The sequence below is a fragment of the Esox lucius genome, chromosome 7 (assembly GCF_011004845.1).
Source record: "Esox lucius isolate fEsoLuc1 chromosome 7, fEsoLuc1.pri, whole genome shotgun sequence".
NCBI classification, from domain to species: Eukaryota; Metazoa; Chordata; class Actinopteri; order Esociformes; family Esocidae; genus Esox; species Esox lucius.
The window spans coordinates 34,192,645-34,215,023 of record NC_047575.1 but is presented as its reverse complement, the minus strand read 5'-3'; the positions used below and the strand labels follow the sequence as shown (position 1 = coordinate 34,215,023).

The following is a 22,379-nucleotide window of genomic DNA, read 5'->3' as shown; positions in this document are numbered from 1 at the left end:
GGCATACACTACCAAAATTAGTTTTTTATTCATATGGAAAATGTTTTATAATATCAGTTTTAGAAATATGGAGAAGATTTTGTAGTTTTTTGAAAGAATTTCATGTATGTAATATAGCAGCACTTTTTTCCAGACTAACATAGAGTTAGTGAGTGCATACATTATCCTACTTGTTTTTGTACTACCAGTACAGAATATATATCATTTTTAGATCCACATAAATATTTTTTTTTAGTCACAACTTAATATCAAGCAGCTTACCGGTCCATATAAATTATTTGTGGAAACTCCAATTTCTTGTGGATTTTCTCAGGGCGTCCTAAAGACTGGTTGAACTCAAACCTGGACAGTTCAAAGGTCAACACGGGTGGCAATGTCGAGAACCACCTCTGGAACAAAGATAATTATGTCCACATTTCCCCTTGCCATACATTTCAATTTATATTTAACTTCCATTTACATTAATCTTTATTTACCTTAACTGTGACAACCAGATTATACATTAAGTTAGGCATACGTTAGGCTCACCTCACTGCCAGATGAAATGGTTTGATCAGAATACAGAGCTTCAATCTCCCCCTCTACCATTGCACCTTCCAGACATTCATCCAAGTTGTTGAAACCGTTTACTTGTAAGGGGTACTGGCCAAATTGCTCGATGTTTGATAAGATCTTGCCTACACATGATCAAAAAGGTGTATACAAAATAATAGCATTAGATGGTCCAGGAGTATTACATTATGTGACCTCAACAGAAAACAACTAGAGTCTAATTAAAGGCTATATCATACAAGGGTCACAGCTCTTTAAAATGGAGTTCACCCTGGTCAGGTCAAGTGATCAGGAAATACTTAAGACCTTATGTCTGACCAAAATACTTACCCTCATGTATTCTCTCTGCCACAAAAGTCCCATAGAAAAGCTGAACCATTGGATTTTCTTTTTTGTCTTCCGGACTGCTAAATGTAAAATGTAAATGTTATTCCTCAACACACTATCTGATGCAATGTGCTGCAACTCCCATACAATAATGGTACTGGAAAATTCATCATATGTTCAGTACTACATGAAAGTCAACGTCACATAACTGAACCAAATATTGTAGATACTGTATCTTAGTTAGCACTAACAACATGGACAGTCATGACTATTAGTGATAAAACCCAGGACTTACTTTCCATTAGCAGCCAGCTGAAAGGCATCTTCAAGCCAGTCAAGGAGTTTGTGGGTGAACTCACTAACATCCTAAAATTAACACATATGACATAAACATCTTTCTTTCAGCAATTGTCATGACCCAGGTGTGTGTGTGTGTTTATCTTTTTCTATTACCACATGGCTGATAAATTGACCTTTTTTACAATTGTAATATGTAGTTGTAGCTATCTTAAGTTGAATGTACAAATCATCATTTTATTGAATAAATGTGAGTTTGTGTGTGTGCAATGATTTGAGAATATGTGTGCATGTATGTTCAGGTATCTGCTGGACCTCAGTGCATACCTGTTGGGCCTCAGTGCATACCTGTTGGGCCTCAGTGCATACCTGCTAGGCTATAGTGCATACCTGCTGGGCCTCAGTGCATACCTGTTGGGCCTCAGTGCATACCTTTTGGGCCTCAGTGCATACCTGTTGGGCCTCAGTGCATACCTGTTGGGCCTCAGTGCATACCTGTTGGGCCTCAGTGCATACCTGTTGGGCTATAGTGCATACCTGCTGGGCCTCAGTGCATACCCGTTGGGCCTCAATGCATACCTGTTGGACCTCAGTGCATACCTGTTGGGCCTCACTGGTTCTGAAAGCGTCTCTCAGAAGCTCCACGGCAGCAGAGGGGTCCACGAACCTACGAGTGGAGCCGGTCATGAGAGCAAAAAGACAGCGCAGCTCCTGCATGAAGGCTATGTTCCTCTTGTCCTGTGAACACAGGCATATGTTAGGCTTCTTACAGCTCACAGAGCTGCCTGAAAAACCTGGGGAACACTTTTGGACTATTTTAGAAAATATATTTGTACAGAAATATTGGGTTGTTCAGTCCATTTCCTTTCAGTTACACATGTCATGAGCAGTTACACAATGTCATGAGCAATTTAAAATGATTATAAACATCAATATACATACAATTTATAAAGAGTATAAACAATGTATATAAATGCTTCTGTCACAGGTGTAATTATTGCACGTTTTAATACAAAGGAATTTGGTAGATTAGATGGTTGTATGATTTTAGGCTTTGCACTTAAACCTTGTTGTTTTGGTACTGGAAGCGGTATTAAAGCAGATGTTTAATTAAAGACTATTGTTAATAAGGATGGTTTTAAAGCTGAATGATGAGGTAATGAAATCTCTAGAAAGGAAATGTAACTACATAAATGTTAGTTGGAGTGTAGATAAAAACCTATGCCAAAATGTATTAAATGATGGTACTGGTCATTTGTGTCTAGGTCCCTACTAGCTTTTTAGTACAAAAACTTTGTGTTAATTAGCGTTTTAGCCAGTAGTTCTGAAAGTATAGATCTTATCCAAAACTGGTTCTATAAAACTGCATACAATGACATGCTGCAGATAGGTTCAGTGTTCACTCCATCCATCCCTCTCTCAATCTATTTTTCTCCATGCTGTGTGTGCATCTTATTAGCTATCACTCAAATGGAAATAGCCTGCAGCTTATTGGCTGTAACTCTCTAACTCCTATAGCAGTACTCCGCTACAATGTAGATCCCCTGTATTGTGAAAGTTTCAGTACACAGCTGCCAAAATAATTTGCCTAAAAAAATGTGGGAAATGATAGGTAAAACAGTAATTCTGCTTATATGTTATGAATTAGTGAACTATACACTGGCACATATGTTTCCAAGCAAGTGTTATCCACTTCACGCACGCTATGTAGCCCTGCAGTCTAGTTCCCCCCTAACACTCCAGACACTCACCGAGGGGCTCTTACACTTCTCCAGGATTCGCTCAGACAGGCAGTAGTTGAGTACCAATCTGCGGAACACGGGCAGGTGAAACAGGGACTGAAATGAGAGACATGAGTGGGTCACTTTTGAGTCACCTTTTTGGTCATCGTTCTGTCTGTCTTGTCATGTTTGGGACATTCATGAATGGTTTAACACGTAACTCACTGAGGTAAAACTGTACCGGGTGACAAAGGAGTCATACTGGGTCATAACCTGAAAAATCATTCAGATGGTTTTTCTCTTTTTATTACTTAGTGAACTGGCACTTCCAGTCATAATGTGTAGTATCGCTTAAGTCTAAGCTCTGTGTAACATATACAATACAAAATAATATAGTATTTTACACAGAACATTTATGCCACAACACTATACATGAGTTTTTTAAATAAAATTACGCCTATGTGACTTTTCAATTCTCAATTCCCAGAAACCAAATTACAGCATATATAACTTACTGTAAATAATACCTCACCAGATACCACAGAAATATGAGTACACAGCCACAAAATAAATTCAATGAGTCTCAATCAGATAACTAATTTCTATTGGCAAACTGTGATGAAAAGAGTAAGCTTACAATAAAAGCACAAACACTTTCAACACAAAATGTCATCAGTCTTGCTAAAGAAAAGGTTGGATTTAGATTTGGAATTGAAAAATATACATCATTTCTTAGTCACTTAAAATGACAGCATGCATACGTATCCCCTGACAATATTTCCTTTGGGTTTTAGTTCTTGTTTCGGCGCTCGGTTTTTAGTAGGTTTTAGATGTGGCGCATATCTGAACAAAATGATGACAAATGAGTGTTCCCATTCGGCCTAATCTACCGATATAAACTAATTTCAGTCCAGGCTGCAGAGTTCATTGCTTGCTTTATCATCACAACACTGCACTATTTAATTACCCTTGCAGCCTATCAATATCAATGAAGGCTTGAATTTCAATGAAGCCACCTGATAGGCCTGTCCAAATTCAGTTTGGAATGGACTCTTAATAGAATTAAAGCACCAACAAGCTTTTGCATTTGGAAAGTAAATACCCCACCCTTACACTTGATCTTCACCATCCTCCTGGTATTACCCATAACTCAATTAGCACAATATTCTTAGATTGGTTGATAGATTTTCATTTTTTTCCTTTGGATTAAATTTCATAGATTTTTGGGGTGGCAGATAGCTTAGTGGTAAGAGCATTAGGCCAATAAACAAAAGGTTGCAAGATTGAATACCAATGCTGAACCCTTGAGCAAGGCACTTAGCCCTTTGTTCTGTAAGATGTTTCTGATAAAGGCATCTCCAAAATACAAACATATAAATGTAAATAGAACTGTGTCGCAACAGGATAAAAATAAATATCCTGAAAATTCAATTAAGAAAGTACTGGGAGACATAAAGTAATGTTTCTTGACAGAACTCCACATTGTTCAGCAAATTGGACACAAAAGTTTTTTTGGAAACAAAGTTTGGAAAGGTTTCAGAAAACAGAGAAGGATTCCAAATATGGCCACCACATAATCACCACATTGTATTACAGACCAGAGTTCAAAGGATTACACATATTACAATATGCTTTAGTCTACAATAGTAATCTATACAGACGACAAAATCCAAACATGAGAAGTCTATAATGCAAGATGAGAGAAAGAGAAAAGGATAGCGAGAAACAGAGAAACAGTCACAGCAGTAACTGGTAGAGCATTAACAAAAGTCCCCAACAAGAACAATTAAAGTTTGACAATAACTTTTATCCTTTCCATCAAATTTTTAAGAAAATTTGTCCCAAATTTCTCTTTATTTTTGTGATTTTAAATTATATTTATGTCACATTGCGTTGTACTTAGAGAACAGACCAAATACTATTGCTGATGGGTGGACTTTGAATTACATTTTTGCATGGACGATACGTGACAATACTAACCAGTTTTGTAAATGAAGTCGCAATAGTTCACAAATAAAGTAACAACAATTTGCAATTTGATTTGTAGTAAACAGACTTGGTAAATTGCATGCATGCCGTTTCCCTGTTGCTGTGCGCACCAACCTATAAATAAATTCATCCATACAGTAGCACAATCTGCATAAACTGGAAGGAATTTAAAGTGCACTTTGAGCACAGGCCACTGTCAATCCGTCTCCCAATAGCATGGAAACACTCCTTTGCTCCTTCTGACCCAGACTGTTCGATTATAGGGGAGAGGTGTACATCCACACCATTGAGAATCTATGCCTGTAGGAGATGTTTGGCTTTTTGATCAGGGAGAAAGCTATAACCTCATTAGAAGTAACTTCAACTCAGATGTTAGCAGATTATGGACTATGTACATAAACACCACCCTGGATTTGTGAATGCTAGGCCCTGTATGTTTGACAGTGTTTCAAAATGTGCGCGACGTCTAACAAACTACAGTGGATATAAAAAGTCTACCCACCCCTGTAAAAATGCCAGTTTTTTGTGATGTAAAAGAATGAGACAAGGATAAATCTTGTCAGAACTTTTCCCACTTTTAATGTGACCTATAATGTGAACAATTCAATTGAAAAACAAACTGAAATCTTCTAGGGGAAAAATAAAAAATAAAACCTTACAATAACTTGGTTGCATAAGTGTGCACACCCTCTTATAACTAGGGATGTGGCTGTGTTCAGAATTAACCAATCACATCTAAACTCATGTTAAATAGAAGTACTTACACACCTGCCATCATTTAAAGTGACTCTGATTAATCAGAAATAAAGTTAAACTGTTCTAGTAGAATGTTCCTGACATTTTCTTAGTTGCATTGCAGAGCAAATCCATTCCTCTGATGCTTTGGACGCAGAGCATCCAAAGCATCAGAGGAATCTCATTGTTGAAAGATATCAGTCAGGAGAAGGGTACAAAATAATTTCCAAAGCATTAGATATACCATGGAACACAGTGAAGACAGTCATCATCAAGTGGAGAAAATATGGCACAATAGAGACTTTACGAAGAACGTCCCTCCAAAATTGATGAAAAGATGAGAAGAAAACTGGTCAGGGAGGCTTCCAAGACAGGGAGGCCTACAGCAACATTAAAGGAACTGCAGGAATTTTTGGCAAGTACTGGCTGTGTGCAACATGTGACAACAATCTCCCGTATTCTTCATATGAATGGGCTATGGGGTAGGGTGGCAAGACGGAAGCCTTTTCTTACAAAGAAAAACATTCAAGCCAGGCTGAAGTTTGCAAAAACAAACATCAAGTCCCCCAAAAGTGCGTGGGAAAATGTGTTATGGTCTGATGAAACCAAGGTTGACATTTTTGGCCATAATTCCAAAAGATATGTTTGGCTCAAAAACAACACTGCACATCACCCAAAGAACACCATACCCACAGTGAAGCATGGTGGTGGCAGCATTATGCTTTGGGGCTGTTTTTCTACAGCTGAAACTGGGGCCTTAGTCAGGGAATTATGAACAGTTCCAAATACCAGGCAATTTTGGCACAAAACCTTCAGGCGTCCGTTAGAAAGCTGAAGATGAAGAAGAAGTTCACCTTTCAGCACGACAACGCCCCAAAGCACACATCCAAATCCACAAAGGCATGGCTTCACCAGCTGAAGATTAACATTTTGGAATGGCCCAGCAAGAGCCCAGACCTGAATCCAATTGAACATCTGTGGGGTGATCTGAAGAGTCCTGTGCACAGGAGATGTCCTTGCAATCTGACAGATTTGGAGCGTTTTTGCAAAGAAGAGGGGGCAAATATTGCCACGTCAAGATGTGCCATGCTAATAGACTCCTACCCAAAAAGACTGAGTGCTGTAATAAAATCAAAAGGTGCTTCAACAAAGTATTAGTTTAAGGGTGTGCACACTTGTGCAACCAGGTTATTGTGGGTTTTTTATTTTTCCCCCTCAAAGATTTCAGTTTGTTTTTCAATTGAATTGTTCACATTATAGGTTACATTAAAAGTGAAAAAATGTCTCAAATTATTTATTTACATCGCAAGAACCTGGAATTTTAACAGGGGTGTGTAGACTTTTTATATCCACTGTACGTCCCATCTAGACCAAAGTCAACAAGGCCAGTACAGTCTTTTAAAGCCAAATAGGAGGATGAACTGGCCTCTGAAATATTTGTCGGACTAGGAGGAAACCCTGTAAGGCATTCATAAATTCTCAGTCATAAGCTCCATAGCATATTCCCTGACACCTCTGCCACATTCTTCTGAGGGCACACTGATCCACAGCTTTGACCTATGTGCCAACCTGTACAGCTTTAAGTCTGAAGACTCGCTAGAGCATGATGGGATCGGGAAATATGTGACGATAATGCATCTCCACTCCCTAAGTGATGCTAGCCAACATGCATCACCAATGGGGCTTCCTAGCCACTTGTCAGGTTGTGGCACATTCATTACTGTTGACAGCTTTTGGACTCATTGTGTTTTGTATGAAAAGGCGAGATGGACCTCAGTAAGTATGATGAGAGCAATGTTCTCTCTTGTTAATTCTCAAATCGCTTTTGCAGAAACTTCCAGCACATCTTGAAGGTTAAAATAATATACAGCACGAGAACACATGATTGGACAGTACTAGATTCTCCAAAGATTTTTTTGCTTCTAGAAAACAATGTGTTGAAATGCAGGATGGCCTGAAAAGCGATTGTCGACTCTAGGCACATTCAATCAAATAATGACAAATGTTTGCAAATCACTTGTAATTGTTGGGCTGTCTCTCTATGTTCACAACTCTCTCACTGTGGGGGAGCAGGGTTGAGCCAGCACAAGTTCAACATCATCTAGTTATGCAACTCTCCTCCATCTAATGCGATTTGACAGAACTTTGTGAAATAACTATTTGTAATGATTAACTATTTGTAAAATTAATGTTTTTTCACTGCAAAAATCCCAACTTCGGGGGGAACCTACATCGATTGTGATACGTAACATATAGATTTTATGTGATTAATGTCAGTTCCAAATTTTTTATTGTGTCCTTTCTAACATCTCCAAAGATGGCTCAATGGCTTGTGCAGTAAACCCATGAGCCGTCTTTGGAGATGTTAGTACACTATTTTACAATTCTCCTTTGGTTACTGTTGGAAGGAAAAACAATAATAGGAGGACATATTTCCTAGCCATTTAGACACGCTTGCAGTTACTTTGAAGAGCTCCACAGGACTCTTAATAACTGTGCCTGTTTCTTTATATTGTGTGTGTCAACCAACAGTCACCTAACCTGTATGACGGCACTGAACCAGCAGGTGTTGCCCACATTGCGGATGCCCACAGGCCAATCCTCCTGGCGGATCCAATCTGCAGGGCTGGAGCTCTCGCCTTGGGGTTCACAGCGCTTCCTCTTCACCCGTGCAGCACTGTCCTCCACACTGGCCTCCAAGGCCCTGGAACACACCAGAAACACCTCATCAACTGCAGCCAGCGGTCAAGCTGAGATAAACCTGTGTTGTGATTTTTACCCAATGTGCTTTACAAAGAAAAATATCTGAAAGTACAATAACATAAAAACAAATACTCAAATGAAAACATCAAAACAAATGAATACATCATAATAATAAACAATACAATATGAAAACATACAAAGATAAAAAATGGGATAAAAACATAGGAAGCTATAAGGCTGAACAGTGTGGTTAAGTTTAAGTGCTCAGTCATAGGCATGTGAGAGGAGAAGTGTTTTTAACCTGGATTTAAATTTCTGTTTTTTGGGGGGGGCACGTCTAAGATCTTCGGGTAGTTTATTCCATTTTTGTACAGCATAAGTGCTAAACGCAGCTTCTCCAAGTTTAGTTTGGTCTCTGAGCTCTACTAGCTGACATGTGTTCATGGATCTAAGAGCCCTGCTCGGTTTATATTCTTCAAACATATCAGAAATATATTTGGGTCCTAAACCATTCAAGTTCAAGTTCAAGTTCATTTATTTATATAGCACATTTAAACAGCCGCTAGACAGGCTAAGATTAACTTTAAAACAAAGACACAAATTAAAATAGTAAAAACAGACCAAGAAAAATCATCAATATGCTACAGAGAACAGGTATGTTTTAACCAAAGACTTAAAAGCAGAGAGGTTTGGAGCCGTTATGATCTCTAGAGGGAGGGTGTTCCACAGATGAGGCCCTGCCACCGCAAAAGCACGCTCCCCTCTACGCTTTAGTCTGACACGATGGACTACCAGCAGCGCCTGGTTGTGGGATCTGAGACTTCTGGACGGAATGTACGGATGAATAAGTTCAGAGAGATAAACCGGAGCTATGTTGTGTAAAGATTTGTTGACAAAGAGGAGGATTTTAAAATCTATTCTCTGCCGAACTGGTAGCCAGTGTAAAGATCTGAGGATAGGAGAGATATGATCATATTTGCGACAGTTAAGGATAAGTCTGGCCGCAGCATTTTGGACTAACTGAAGACGGGAAATTTGAGAATCTGATATACCGCAATATAGTGAGTTGCAATAGTCCAACCGACACGTGATGAAAGCATTTCCAGAGTTATTGGAGTCAGATAGGCTTAACTAGTTAAACAAGGTTGAATATAATAAAACAAAGCAAAAGGAACATTATGAGGTACTGGACTATGATACCTGTTGAGTTCTCTTTCCTCTGCCTGGGATTCTTGCAAGCTGAGTTCGATGGCTGTCTGAAGGTCATCTTTAGGAGAAGCATCTGAACATTTAAATATTATGGAGAGTCAAACCTTTGCATATCTTTTGCAAAGCGGTTAATACTTTTTCATACATATTCCATTTTCAGTTCTGATCTTTTTCCCAAATTTCGGCCTACCTGTCTGGGCCTCCCAGGCCTCAATGTTGCCTTCTTTGTCTGGAGTCTCTGGAGTGCCCTGGCCATTCTCAGCAGGCTGTGTGGTCAGCAGTCCAACAGCATGGCTGATGTCTCCCTGGCTTGCCTGTTTCACAGAGGTAAGAGTCAGCATTACAATGTGTCTCTTCAAGAAAAAAATAATACATCAATAAATAAATAAATGTGGGAATTGCTGGTGTTCGAGCATTCAGCCCAAAAACATGAATCAACAGTTGAAATTCAATGATGAAATTTAAGTGCAGTAGTTGATTTGAGTTTTGACCAAAAAGCTCTATCTTGGTCTCAGCATCCCACAAACCTTTTTCCCACATTGTAGCCAGGTGCTTTCAGATGGTACTTTTTAGCAAATGTCTTCTTTCTTTCCACCCTCCAAATCATGTCAGTTTTATACAAAGCTTTTCATATGTTTCACAATTTACACCACTCCCAGACACTGAACTCTGTAGCACCATCAAAGTGATTGTTGGCCGGGTGTTATATGGCCAGTACACCAAAGCTAGGGCCTGGATACTGCGCATCACTATGGTATATTAGCAATATATTACAAACCATCAAGGTGTGTTATTGCTGTCACAAAATGCTGACAAACACAGTGAAAAAGGTTTTTATAATAGAGCTCAACACATAGTTAAGGTCTATTGCAGGCCTGCAGCATAAGACAAAAATTTATTAAACTAAGGTTGGCTTAAATTATAATGTATCTATCTGCAGAGGTGAGAGAATTTTTTTGAATCCTTTAAAATTGTTTTTTTTTAAATGTGTTTTGATTTTCATCTATGACCTGGTAATAATGATAATGAAACAAAAAGAAGTACCATTTTGATTGTGAAGATTAACAAGAAAATTACTATTCACCATTCAGTTACTACCAGACAAATTATAAACCAAAATAAGCTGGAAAGGCATGATGGAGATTGCAGTTCACAATCTTGATGTAGGCCTTGCAAACAGGGAATATGAAACCAAATGCAAAATGTGTAAAACATTTAATACTCATAACTGAGCAAATTAATCTCACTTTTTTAAATTTAAGTAGCTCTACTTATATTTTGTTACATTGTCAAATACATGGATTAAAGCGGAAACATTTACACCAACGTCCTCTCTCAAATGTAAGTACAATATACAGTATAATGCCATACCAAATAAGCAGGCAGAACCTAAGCCTATTTGTGCCTGTCCACAGTGTGAGTTTGGCACTCACATTCAGGGCTCTGAGGAGGATCTGTGGGTCTTGGATGCTAGTGATCTCCCTGAGCTGGTTGATCAGCAATTGGCTCTGAGGAGACAAACGACAAACAAAAGTTTCCATTAACATGTATCTACGGTGAAAATAGTCTCTTGACCTGTTACCTATAAGCAATTGCAGAGTTACGGATGTAACCTTCACACACAAAATCTGGGTTGAATTGTATCACAGATTAAAAAAAAAGTTTAAAATTTTTTATTTGTAGAAACATATAGTGTATGCTCAAAATTACAACATTTTAAGTTAATCCAGTTTAAAGTGATGGAACAACTACATTTGTGTTTTAGATATGACATGGACAGGCACTTTTGGAGAACAACATTGGTAAAAGTCTATGAAAGGTCTTAAAGTAAAATATGCCAATAAAAACAACAATTATGATTTTTTTTCATAATTACTTTATTAAGGAAAATGTACCATTATGATGTGAAACTATAAAAAATGATATATGATATATTGATATATTAAAAGATTGATTCCCAAAATGTAATCATCTTTTATGGTCATCCAGAAATGCCTGAAAAAGCACTGAAATCACCAGTATTTTTTTAATAATTATTGCATATTCTACCAAGGTGCATTCTGTGTCCAGAAAGACAACAAATTACAACAGGGCATTTTATTTCAGAATAACTACTTACTTTATTTTTCTATATCATAGATAGTTTAACAATATGATATGCTGTTCTCAATAGCCCACTATAGATTAAATATCAACAAGCTCAATTAAATTCAACCAAACCAGAAAATGATGAGCTCATACTTTGCATTGATATTACCTCTTATCCACAGGACACTGGGACTAGACATTGTGCTGTCTTGGCTGGCATGATGGACTCAAATCCCTTGTGTTCATTTCTCCTCAGGAATTGCATTTCAACAGTTTCAGAGTCGTTATCAATTAACAGTCCCACAGACTGCCTGTTGGATTGTGTAGCCTTATGTGATATGGAGACAGTCTCATCCTTTTGACATTTATGACTGCAGAGCTGCGCACAGGGACTAGTCATCTGAGGACCCCCTTAATGTCAAGAATTTTTGCCAATAAAACTAAGAATTTCCTCCCTGATTACGGGAAGTAAATAGTATGCAAATTCGTCGCAAAATTGAGAGATTCTTTGGGTTTGACGTGAGCTAGAGGGAGAGATGTACTTATTGCTCAAGCATGTTAAAGGGGCCATATGTAAAATGTTTACTGTACTATAAGCATAAATACAAGCAAAAATGCCCAGGACATCTGTAGTAAATGCTTTATGTTAATGTTTCAAATATTCTTTCTACAGAATTGTTCAGTGCCTGGGATATTCCACATAAAATCTTTCTTGCCGGTCCCTCTATCTGTTTGCATCTACTTGTAGTCTGCTCATACTCGCTTCATACACATTACTATCCCCAATCCTAACTCACCCAGGAAGAGCTAACACTATTCCAATCTCGTTTGGTAAGGAGAGGAGTCATGTCATAGTTTACAGTTAAGTCTAGAAAACTTTAGAGGCAGGATTCTACACAGTGCACCATAAATCTTGAAATAGAAATACTTGAAACAGCTTCAAGCAAGAATTTCTTGCTGTTGGACAAAACTCAGACTTGCTTATCTCAAAAAGGTTAAGGTCCATACTGCTCATCACAAATATGTCAAAAAATATATTTTTTTAATCAGGTGATGACAACAGCCTCAATATTATTTTGCTTATGTTGTTTATTCAGTAACTCTCAATAAAATTAAATGAAAGTTTGAGCATTCTGCCAAAACAGGCCAATACATTTTTTACATTCAAGCAGATCCTCTTATTCAAAGCAACATTACAGTAGTGAGAGTGCACATTTTCATATTTTCTTTACCAGGTCCCTCGTGGAATATAACCGATTGGTTAAGGAAAAGTTTATTTTCAAAGCAGTAAGTGTGGAAAATGAATCGAGGAGGAATGAGTGTGAGGAGATTTAGTAATAGACACAGACAGACCTAGTATCACAGGAGAATCAATAGAGTATGAATTCATGCAGTACAAGATTTGCTTAGACTAACCAGGATGATGAAGATAGGTGTCTACATAACCTTTGGCCCTGAACTTTAACAAAAATGTTTCTGTAACGAACCAGGGATGTCTTTGAGGTAACCTAAAAGTCGGGGCTCAGCCCTGTAAATCTTGGTCTTTATGACATTTTATTTAGCACATTTCTACGTCATTTTTGATGACTGGAGACATTAGAAAAACATGTTTGAAATCACACAAACAACCAAAACAATATAGACATGGCTATCTTATAGGAATGCCTCCCGAGATCAATAAAACCAATAGGCCATTGAAAAACAGTGGCACAGATTGAGAACAAACATTAAAGTGCCAATGACTGGTCCAAAACAGTTTCTCCCACAACTGCTCAGCTGCTGATCTGTTTGTTGACAGCCACGGCTCAAAATTTTTCCTGTGTGCAACTTGTAACTGCCTTAATAAACACTATCGATGCCACAAAAATACTGAGAATTGTTTTTGTAATAATTGTAATTGTAAAACCCTTTGAACGTAGTTGAAACATTATAAAATGTATAGTTTTTAGCTATTTATGTTTTACTGGCAAACATTTTTTTTTCTTTTAAGTAGGCTAATAACCTGTTGAATTTTCTGTGGCAGAGCTGAATTGAATTGGTTATTGGTTTGTATTGAGCAGACATCTCCATTAGTGATGTGCAGTTCTTGAGCGATTTGTTTGTTTTGAACAAATCTTTTTAGTGACTCGGGACTCACAAGTCCCTTTTTCCAGTGACTCGTTCGCTTGTATCGTTCATTCGAACGTTTGACAGCGGAATTCTACAACATGATCACTTGCTTAATCGGTCCTCAAGCTCAGTTCTCTGATCAACATCTATGTAGGCAACATTAGCAAAGAAAAATGTATCAAGGCAGGAATATCATAAAGACATGTTTATAACTGATAATTGAACACAGACTAATAAGCTGTTAGTTTTACATTCGCAAAGAAAAATAGATCAAGACAGTAGCATTATAAAGACGCATTTGTAACAAATAATGAATGTAGTAGTTGATTTTGTATTTTGATTGTAATGGTAAATACAGATGAAATCCTACACTGAGACTTGTGAACGACTGAGTTTTATTGTTCAATTGAACGACTGGCAGCAGAGTTCTACCCATCCATGGAATATGCTGTTAGTTTCACGTTAGATCCAAGACAGTAGCATTATAAAGACATATACAGTGGGGAGAACAAGTATTTGATACACTGCCGATTTTGCAGGTCTTCCCACTTACAAAGCATGTAGAAGTCTGTAATTTTTATCATAGGTACTCTTCAACTGTGAGTGACGGAATCTAAAACAAAAATCCAGAAAATCACATTTTTAAGTAATTAATTTGCATTTTATTGCATGACATAAGTATTTGATACATCAGAAAAGCAGAACTTAATATTTGGTACAGAAACCTTTGTTTGCAATTACAGAGATCATACGTTTCTTGTAGTTCTTGACCAGGTTTGCACATACTGCAGAAGGGATTTTGGCCCACTCCTCCATACGGGCCTTCTCCAGATCCTTCAGGTTTCGGGACTGTCGCTGGGCAATACAGACTTTCAGCTCCCTCCAAAGATTTTCTATTGGTTCAGGTCTGGAGACTGGCTAGGCCACTCCAGGACCTTGAGATCCTTCTTATGGAGCCACTCCTTAGTTGCCCTGGCTGTGTGTTTCGGGTCATTGTCATGCTGGAAGACCCAGCCACGACCCATCTTCAATGCTTTTACTGAGGGAAGGAGGTTGTTAGCAAAGATCTAGCGATACATTGCCCCATCCATCCTCCCTTCAATATGGTGCAGTCGTCCTGTCCCCTTTGCAGAAAAGCATCCCCAAAGAATGATGTTTCCACCTCCATGCTTCACGGTTGGGATGGTGTTCTTGGGGTTGCACTCATCCTTCTTCTTCCTCCAAACACGGCGAGTGGACTTTAGACCAAAAAGCTCTATTTTTGTCTCATCAGACCACATGACCTTCTCCCATTCCTCCTCTGGATCATCCAGATGGTCACTGGCAAACTTCAGATGGGGCTGGACATGCGCTGGCTTGAGCAGGGGGACCTTGCGTGCACTGCAGGATTTTAATCCATGTTACTAATGGTTTTCTTTGAGACTGTGGTCCCAGCTCTCTTCAGGTCATTGACCAGGTCCTGCCGTGTAGTTCTGGGCTGATCCCTCACCTTCCTTAATGATCATTGATGCCCCACGAGGTGAGATCTTGCATGGAGCCCCAGACCGAGAGAGATTGACCATCATCTTGAACTTCTTCAATTTTATAATAATTGCGCCAGCAGTTGTTGCCTTCTCATCAAACTGCTTGCCTATTGTCCTGTAGCCCATCCCAGACTTGTGCAGGTCTACAACTTTATGCCTGATGTCCTTACACAGCTCTCTGATCTTGGCCATTGTGGAGAGGGTGAAGTCTGTTTGATTGAGTGTGTGGACAGGTGCAGTTAATACAAGTAATGAGTGGAGAACAGGAGGGCTTCTTAAAGAAAACCTAACAGGTCTGTGAAAGCCGGAATTCTTACTGGTTGGTAGGTGATCAAATACTTATGTCATGCAATAAAATGCTAATTCATCATTTAAAAATCATACAATGTGATTTTCTGGATTTTTAGATTCCATCTCTCACAGTTGAAGTGTACCTATGATACCAGTTGCAGACCTCTAAATGCTTTGTAAGTAGGAAAACCTGCAAAATCGGCAGTGTATCAAATACTTGTTCTCCCCACAGTATAAAGACCTAACAGATAATTGGACACGTGGTAGGTCTAAAATAATTAATGTAGTAGCCTAGTTGATTATTGATTGTAATGATAAACACAGATGAAATCGTACACTGAGACTTTCGTTTTGGCCCCTGGGGATGGGGTCTGTAGGCATTACTGACTCAAATGAACAAAATGACTCAAAAGTTTTGAACATTCTACTGAATGACTCAACAAGATCCGAGTCAGTAGAAAGATTCAAACTTCCCATCACTATTCTACTCGTTGAATAGCTTTTGTGAAGCAATTTATCTTCATTATTTACAATATCATCCATAAACATGATACCTTCCTTATACGTTCTCTTCAATATTCTATGACTGCATTGGAGACTGTGCAGCTTCTTTCTTTTTTTAGCATACAAATCAATCTACCTGCAATGTTTAGAGTTAATCAAAAATCCCCATTTTGAACAAAGGATGTGCCTCCCTTAGTAAAATTAAATAAACAAAAAAAAAAAGTTGGGTATTGATATTTAATAGGCTTAGAGATCTCTCCTGGTATTCATTATATAAATGTAACATTTAATTTGATTTGCCACAATAACATCCAGGAGTCTGTAAAGTCATAAAAAATACTATCAATTGAGAATTAGAGTAATCTTCTCCTAGCTTAACTGATGTTTTTTTGGGCTAGTTTATAGTTTGCTTCAATCCTCCACATACATTCATACCCTTGTTTACAATTAATGTTCTAGTTGACAATTTAATGAACATACTTCACAGTTGGTCATAGAGGGGAAAGCTTTTTTACCCCTTGTATATAGTAGTTGTCTAATACTACATCTAATATACATTTGTTATTGAAATCTTGATTAATAATTTCCAGTAAGATCTTTTAAATATTTTTTAATTAAGATTTAATTTTTAAAAAATTCACCAAATTAAGCTTCCAAGGAAAAATGTTGTTTTTATTTGGACTTACTTATTTAAAATTACATTTGGCAGGATTCTTCAATTGTTTGTAATAATTTTTTTAGGTTATTTCTTTTGTCTTTCTATGTTGATGATAACTTAAACCAGATCTTTCATAAAGTTATTCAGTTCATAAAGTATTTTATTAATGCCATTAAAGTTTGAGTTAGAGAAAGTATATTTAAAAGTATGTTAAAAGTATGTTGTCTATTTCAGTTGAAATTGATAATATGAAAAACATCCTGGCCCAACACAACCCAGGATATAAAGCTGTCATCGTGTACCTGTATGTTGAATGTAGTTATCATAAATGTTGACATTGATTGACATAAATGCACAAACACATCCCAGTTTTTGCGGCCATCTCAATATCTTAACTAGCCATAGCAGAGGCTTTGAGTGGTGGTTAAACAGTTAAAGGAATATGGGCCAGCTGATAGGAGAGAGGCTATATAAAGCCCCCTCCCCCTCCTTATTGCAGCAGGTGGAAATGTCAGGGGAACAGTGTGATGGCTGCCAGACACAGGCCAGGACCAGGCAGACTTATATGGAGAGCTGGGGTCTGAGCCTCTTGGTCAGCCTCTATTTTAGGCCCTGACACAGATAGCTAGCACCTCTCTTTATCATTCCACTCACCATACCACCAAGTTTTGAATGACAAAGCAGTGTGCATCTCTGTGATGTACACAAAAAACTGCTGAGCAGATATAAGTAATTTAAAATGTAATTTAAATTATTTCCATTTTGTTAACTTGTTTAAGCTGTAAAAAAAAAACTCAGCCCTATGACAAAATAACCATACTTGCATGAAATGTGTTATAGAATTTTAATTTAAGTTAGTCTGAAACTGCTGCAAATTATAGCTGAGATGAACATAGTGGTAAGAACCGAGGATAAATAAAAGTTGAATGATCCTGTGTTTTATGTACAAAATTGGTCCTCCCATTCAGCCACTAGAAAGGGACAGGATAAGCTGATTACTGACTGCTTACTTTAAGGAAATGTTAACAGACTCATCAGTGCATCTCAATAACTATTTTTATTAACGTGCTTTAAAACCATAACATATTCAATTTGCCCCACAGCCAATTGTGAAGAATTGCAGAGAATTAACTTAAACATTTAAATGTTTCTTTTCAGGGACCACTAATATTTAATGCTGGCAGCCGGGCCCCGGAACGGCTAAGGCTGGCCATGCTGCTGCCAGAAGACATCAATTAGAGAAAAGATTGTTATCATCATGCTATAAATAGGATTGCAGTATGTTGAAGGAATTACTAGGCTAGTGGACCAATTCACTCAGTCCCAAATGCCTAAACCACATATGTTCTACTGTGTAATTTACACTGCCCTGCATTCATCTGTGAAAAAATATAAATAATGAATAGATACACTGAGCAAATTAGTGTGAAAAATCCAAATTGGAATTGTTTAATGATTTGAAGCTGATGAGGTTTGGAGCAGTTAATAGGACATAGACAAAATTATGGGTTGCTCTGTTATTTTGTCTACTTCTGATGTTTTGAAAAAAATGTGTACTGTATGTATCTAAGCTTAGAAAAACATATAGTTGCTGATACACTGTGGAAAATAAATAGCTATAGTTGACAGATTTTTTGTTATTTAATGAAATGTGTAATTTTAGCTAGTTGGGGTAATATGCCCCCTCCCCTTGGGTAAATTGCCCACCAATTCTTTCCAATAGATTATGCCACAGGGTTTCACAGTAGTGTCCCTCTTTTCTTTTTACCTCACCAGCAAATTAATTCCTTTTTCCTTTTACTTTGTCCATACACTCCATTATGTACAATTAAAGAAAACTCATAATTTGAATGAGTCAGGATTTTAAATTCCAGTATTCTTGAGACATATAACCAAATGGCTTTAATTAGTTTGAAAAACTATAGGCTTTTAATTTCATTTTTAACACCCTGGTGGGGCCAACATAATAGACAGACAAAACAAAACTAGACTGATTGCTTGTGAGATTTGGAAAGATAATATCAGGCTACACTTCATGTAACCAGCCTATCCCTTCCTACCATTTTCCTTTATTGAACATGGTTAAACAATACATGATTAGAAATAGCATTTTATTCACTTTAAAATAATGTCCAAATGTATTACAAATACATTATTTTTGTCTTGGGGAAATGGGCAAGCCAGTGTCTTGAAACAAATGATCAGCCACAAAGGGGCAAAATGTCTCCATTGGAGGGGCATCTTGTCTTGAATATACTAACTTAACATATTACTACTTTATTGAAAAACAAACAACATTTAAACATGGATAGGATGTGGATTATCTTAAAGTGTTTCTAAATCTATATGTAGAAAAATATTTGTATCCAACTAAACTTGATTAAATCAATAACCCAACAACTTACCTCAAAATCAATTTTATAGAATAACTAAATTTTTTTTAATGAAATACAAGATATTTGTAATTTTAGAAGTGTAGTGGCAGAAACGGCAGATTTTTTTTAAAGAACGTTTATTTAAGAATTAGGGAGGGGGCGTTTTACCCCATGTTACCCTATTCAGCCACCTGCTCTGGTTGTCTTGATATGCTGAAGGAGTCTAATCTTTGCAGGACATAATACTTTGTGACAACAGTTAAGAAACAAACAGAATTTCACAAACTTTAAGCATATTGAATCACACGTGTATTTTACTGCTTGGAATATGGTCGTGTCGTGATACAAGTGGCTGCATACTCAATATGTAGGCTGTGTTAGTTGCTAACAATCTCATGGCAATCAAGGTTATGTAACTTGTTGAATTTTCATTCCAGTCCGTTATTTATCTAGCTAGTGCTCACCGAATTCGTTGAGTGCTCTCCATGTTCACTCTGTTGTTTAACTCTCATGACAGCAAAGCCCGAATTTCTTGTGTATTTCCCCAAATGCCTTCAGCCTTATTTCAGAGTCAAACCAACTCCATCTGTCAAATTGCCACACAGAAGCGGAGTAGATCTTCGCCTGTCAAATACGCCCGCGCGCAACCCAAAAACGTGCGCGCGCGGTTATTTTACGTCATGGTAAATGACTTAATGCAGGCCTAAATGAAAACCAATATTGATAAGCTACCATTATATAAACGTAACGCTATGACATAGGCTACGTAAACACAAATGTATAGGCAAGCCACCATGCTTTGGATGAATACATAGCCAACTTTTATTTTTTTTTATTGATTACTTATTGATTTTAAGGAGATCATTTATCGATTTAAAATCAGATAAGGGGAATTCAGTGGTAATGATGCAGAGACTCAACATAAAACTAATGATTGCAAAATAAAATAAAAACACTTGAGTGGGATGCAGATCTGGCTTTTCTCAAATGAGTGGGATGCAGATCTGGCTTTTCTTGTCCTTTGCTCTGTGGCTGTATGTGTGTTCTTGTCCAGATCACGTTACGTTTGTTTAATTGTCTCATCTTGCCCTCGCCTTTCTTACAAATCTCTGTCAAAATGTAACAAACTGTTTCACAATTTCGGTAAACAAAATCTTTAATGAACCCGATTTGTACAGTACCATGGGTACATTGTGACTGATCTGATTGACCTTTAAGGATATTGGCAACTGAAGAATCACAACCGCATTATAAACAGGGTGGTCCGAATCCTGAATGTCGATTACATTGGATACTAAATGCTGAAAATAATATTAGCAATATATCACAACACCCAAGAGATGCGTTAATGCTCTTATAAACCCACATTTAAAGCAGAAAATAATATGCAACGTCATACACGTGGTAGACGGTCTCTTAAACCGGTGATTTGAAACCTGAATGCTGATTGGTTCATAACCGTGTTATGACACAATTTTTAACGATGTGTTTTATAACTTAATATTAATTTAGGTTTGGCATCCCAGCATCGTTCTGTTAATGTGAAATAGCTTTTTACTCTATGAATGATTTATAAAAACATGATGTTAATTTGATTTGATAAGTTATTGTTTCGTTACTGATGAGGAGAACGATTAATTTGTGATAATTACATCAGATATTCATTTTCATTTGATTATTTGATTATATACTAATATCATTTCTTATTCATTGAAATTAAACTTAATATATTATGGGAAAAAAAATGTAAATGTCAATGGGTTAAATTCAAAATGTCTTCCTTTAGCAGAATTCCTCCTCATATGTATTTCTCTCTCTCGCAAAATACCAAAGGAGTATCATGTTACCATGCCATGGTAATACAAAATCAATACTGATGCCACTCAAACTTTCCTACACACATTCATTTACTGTTGAAACCGAGTAAAGAATAGACCTCTTAAATGATCCAGAAATAATTTTAGAAAGACAAGAAACAAAAGATAGAAAAAACTTTTGAAGATACCACCTTTTGGAGAGGAGATTTACATGTATACAAATTACCTAAGATCTGCAACTGGTTGCTCAGTATGATATCCCTCTTCTGGCTCCTATTGATCTCAGGTAAGATTCACTCACATTTTTGCAGTCTGCTGAGGCACAGTGGATTAAACATCCAAATATATGAATTAATTACTAACATTAAAAACAGTTTACCATGTTCTGTTAGATATATGAATCAAGCAAATTCACACTGACAATTTAATATCAATCTCTTTTTTGTTAGAAGGAGCAACCAAGAATATCAGGGATCTCCTGACACTAAATAATGCATTGCTGAGATTTCCAAACTATATGTTTTTATTAGGGATGGACTGTAAACCCTCCTTTGGAGACACGCCACAACATGGCAAATTCTGTTGGTCATGACAGATATATATTTTACACAATATACTGTAATTTCTCATCAATTAAATCAATTCCTTAAGTACATTTCTGTTATATGCATGATGGGCTAGATTTACAATTCATTTCATTTCAATTGGTCAGTGACACTTAAAACTTCATAATTTTATGACATTTTTTATTAACAACTTGTGAAATATACAGCTCAGGGAAAAATTAAGAGACCACTGCACCCTTTTCTTTCCTTTCCAAAAAAGTAAGAAAGGGAGGTTTTGAGTGAGGAACAGAATTGTTAAAATGAAGAGACCACTGTAAATTTAACGCTTCTGTTCCCCATTCAAAACCTTCCTTTTCAACATTTTTGGAAAGGAAAGAAAAGGTGCAGTGGTCTCTTAATTTTTTACGGAGCTTTATGTTTTGAAACTGCAGTGCCTAGGAACAACTAATGTGCAGTGCCTAGGAACAACTCCCTAGTAGGGTTAGAGCCCAGGTAGAAACAGAGAGGAGCAGGACACTCAGAGGTGGAGAAGTCCACATATGGCTGTTTTATTTTAAAACACACACGCTCACTGCTGTGAGAGGAACATACAATACTGAAATATGTTTCTTGCAAAACTATTTAACCCCTGTGCAGTGGGAGCTCCCAGTTTACACAGATGAAAGAAATTGCCCTTACTAGGACAAAATTACTTTACTGTTGACTTCCACCTGTGAGTTGCTGTCATATTTTCTGTATAAAAACCCCACTGTTGGTCAGTCTGTGAATCCGTAAGAAAATGGGCAAAGAGTATTCTATAGAATTCTACAGAAGTTAAAGATGAAGTGGTACAAATGCATACATTAGGAAAAGGGTACACAATTATATCCAAGTGCTTGGATATCCCAGTGAGCACAGCTGGATTAAAACTCCAGA

At 37.3% G+C, this 22,379-nt stretch overlaps 1 protein-coding gene across 5 annotated transcripts in view; it reads right to left on the bottom strand.

Annotated features, from left to right (window-relative positions):
* Positions 1-19,715, bottom strand: part of usp28 (ubiquitin specific peptidase 28) — a 30,550-nt gene extending 10,835 nt beyond the window's left edge. For 2 of the 5 annotated variants that reach the window (XM_010893529.5, XM_010893531.5), the window contains exons 1-11: positions 19,546-19,714; positions 10,967-11,041; positions 9,724-9,847; positions 9,525-9,606; positions 8,163-8,325; positions 2,928-3,014; positions 1,777-1,914; positions 1,175-1,245; positions 883-959; positions 529-677; positions 262-389 (exon numbers count right to left, since the gene is read on the bottom strand). In XM_010893529.5, the coding sequence (XP_010891831.2) occupies positions 262-389; positions 529-677; positions 883-959; positions 1,175-1,245; positions 1,777-1,914; positions 2,928-3,014; positions 8,163-8,325; positions 9,525-9,606; positions 9,724-9,847; positions 10,967-11,041; positions 19,546-19,593 (1,142 nt within the window). In that variant the 5' untranslated portion in view covers positions 19,594-19,714. Of the gene's footprint in view, positions 1-261; positions 390-528; positions 678-882; positions 960-1,174; positions 1,246-1,776; positions 1,915-2,927; positions 3,015-8,162; positions 8,326-9,524; positions 9,607-9,723; positions 9,848-10,966; positions 11,042-19,545 lie in introns of all 5 variants that reach the window. The other 3 variants (XM_020048686.3, XM_020048687.3, XM_010893530.5) reach the window with 3 other exon arrangements.
* Between the last annotated feature and the right edge of the window lie 2,664 nt (positions 19,716-22,379).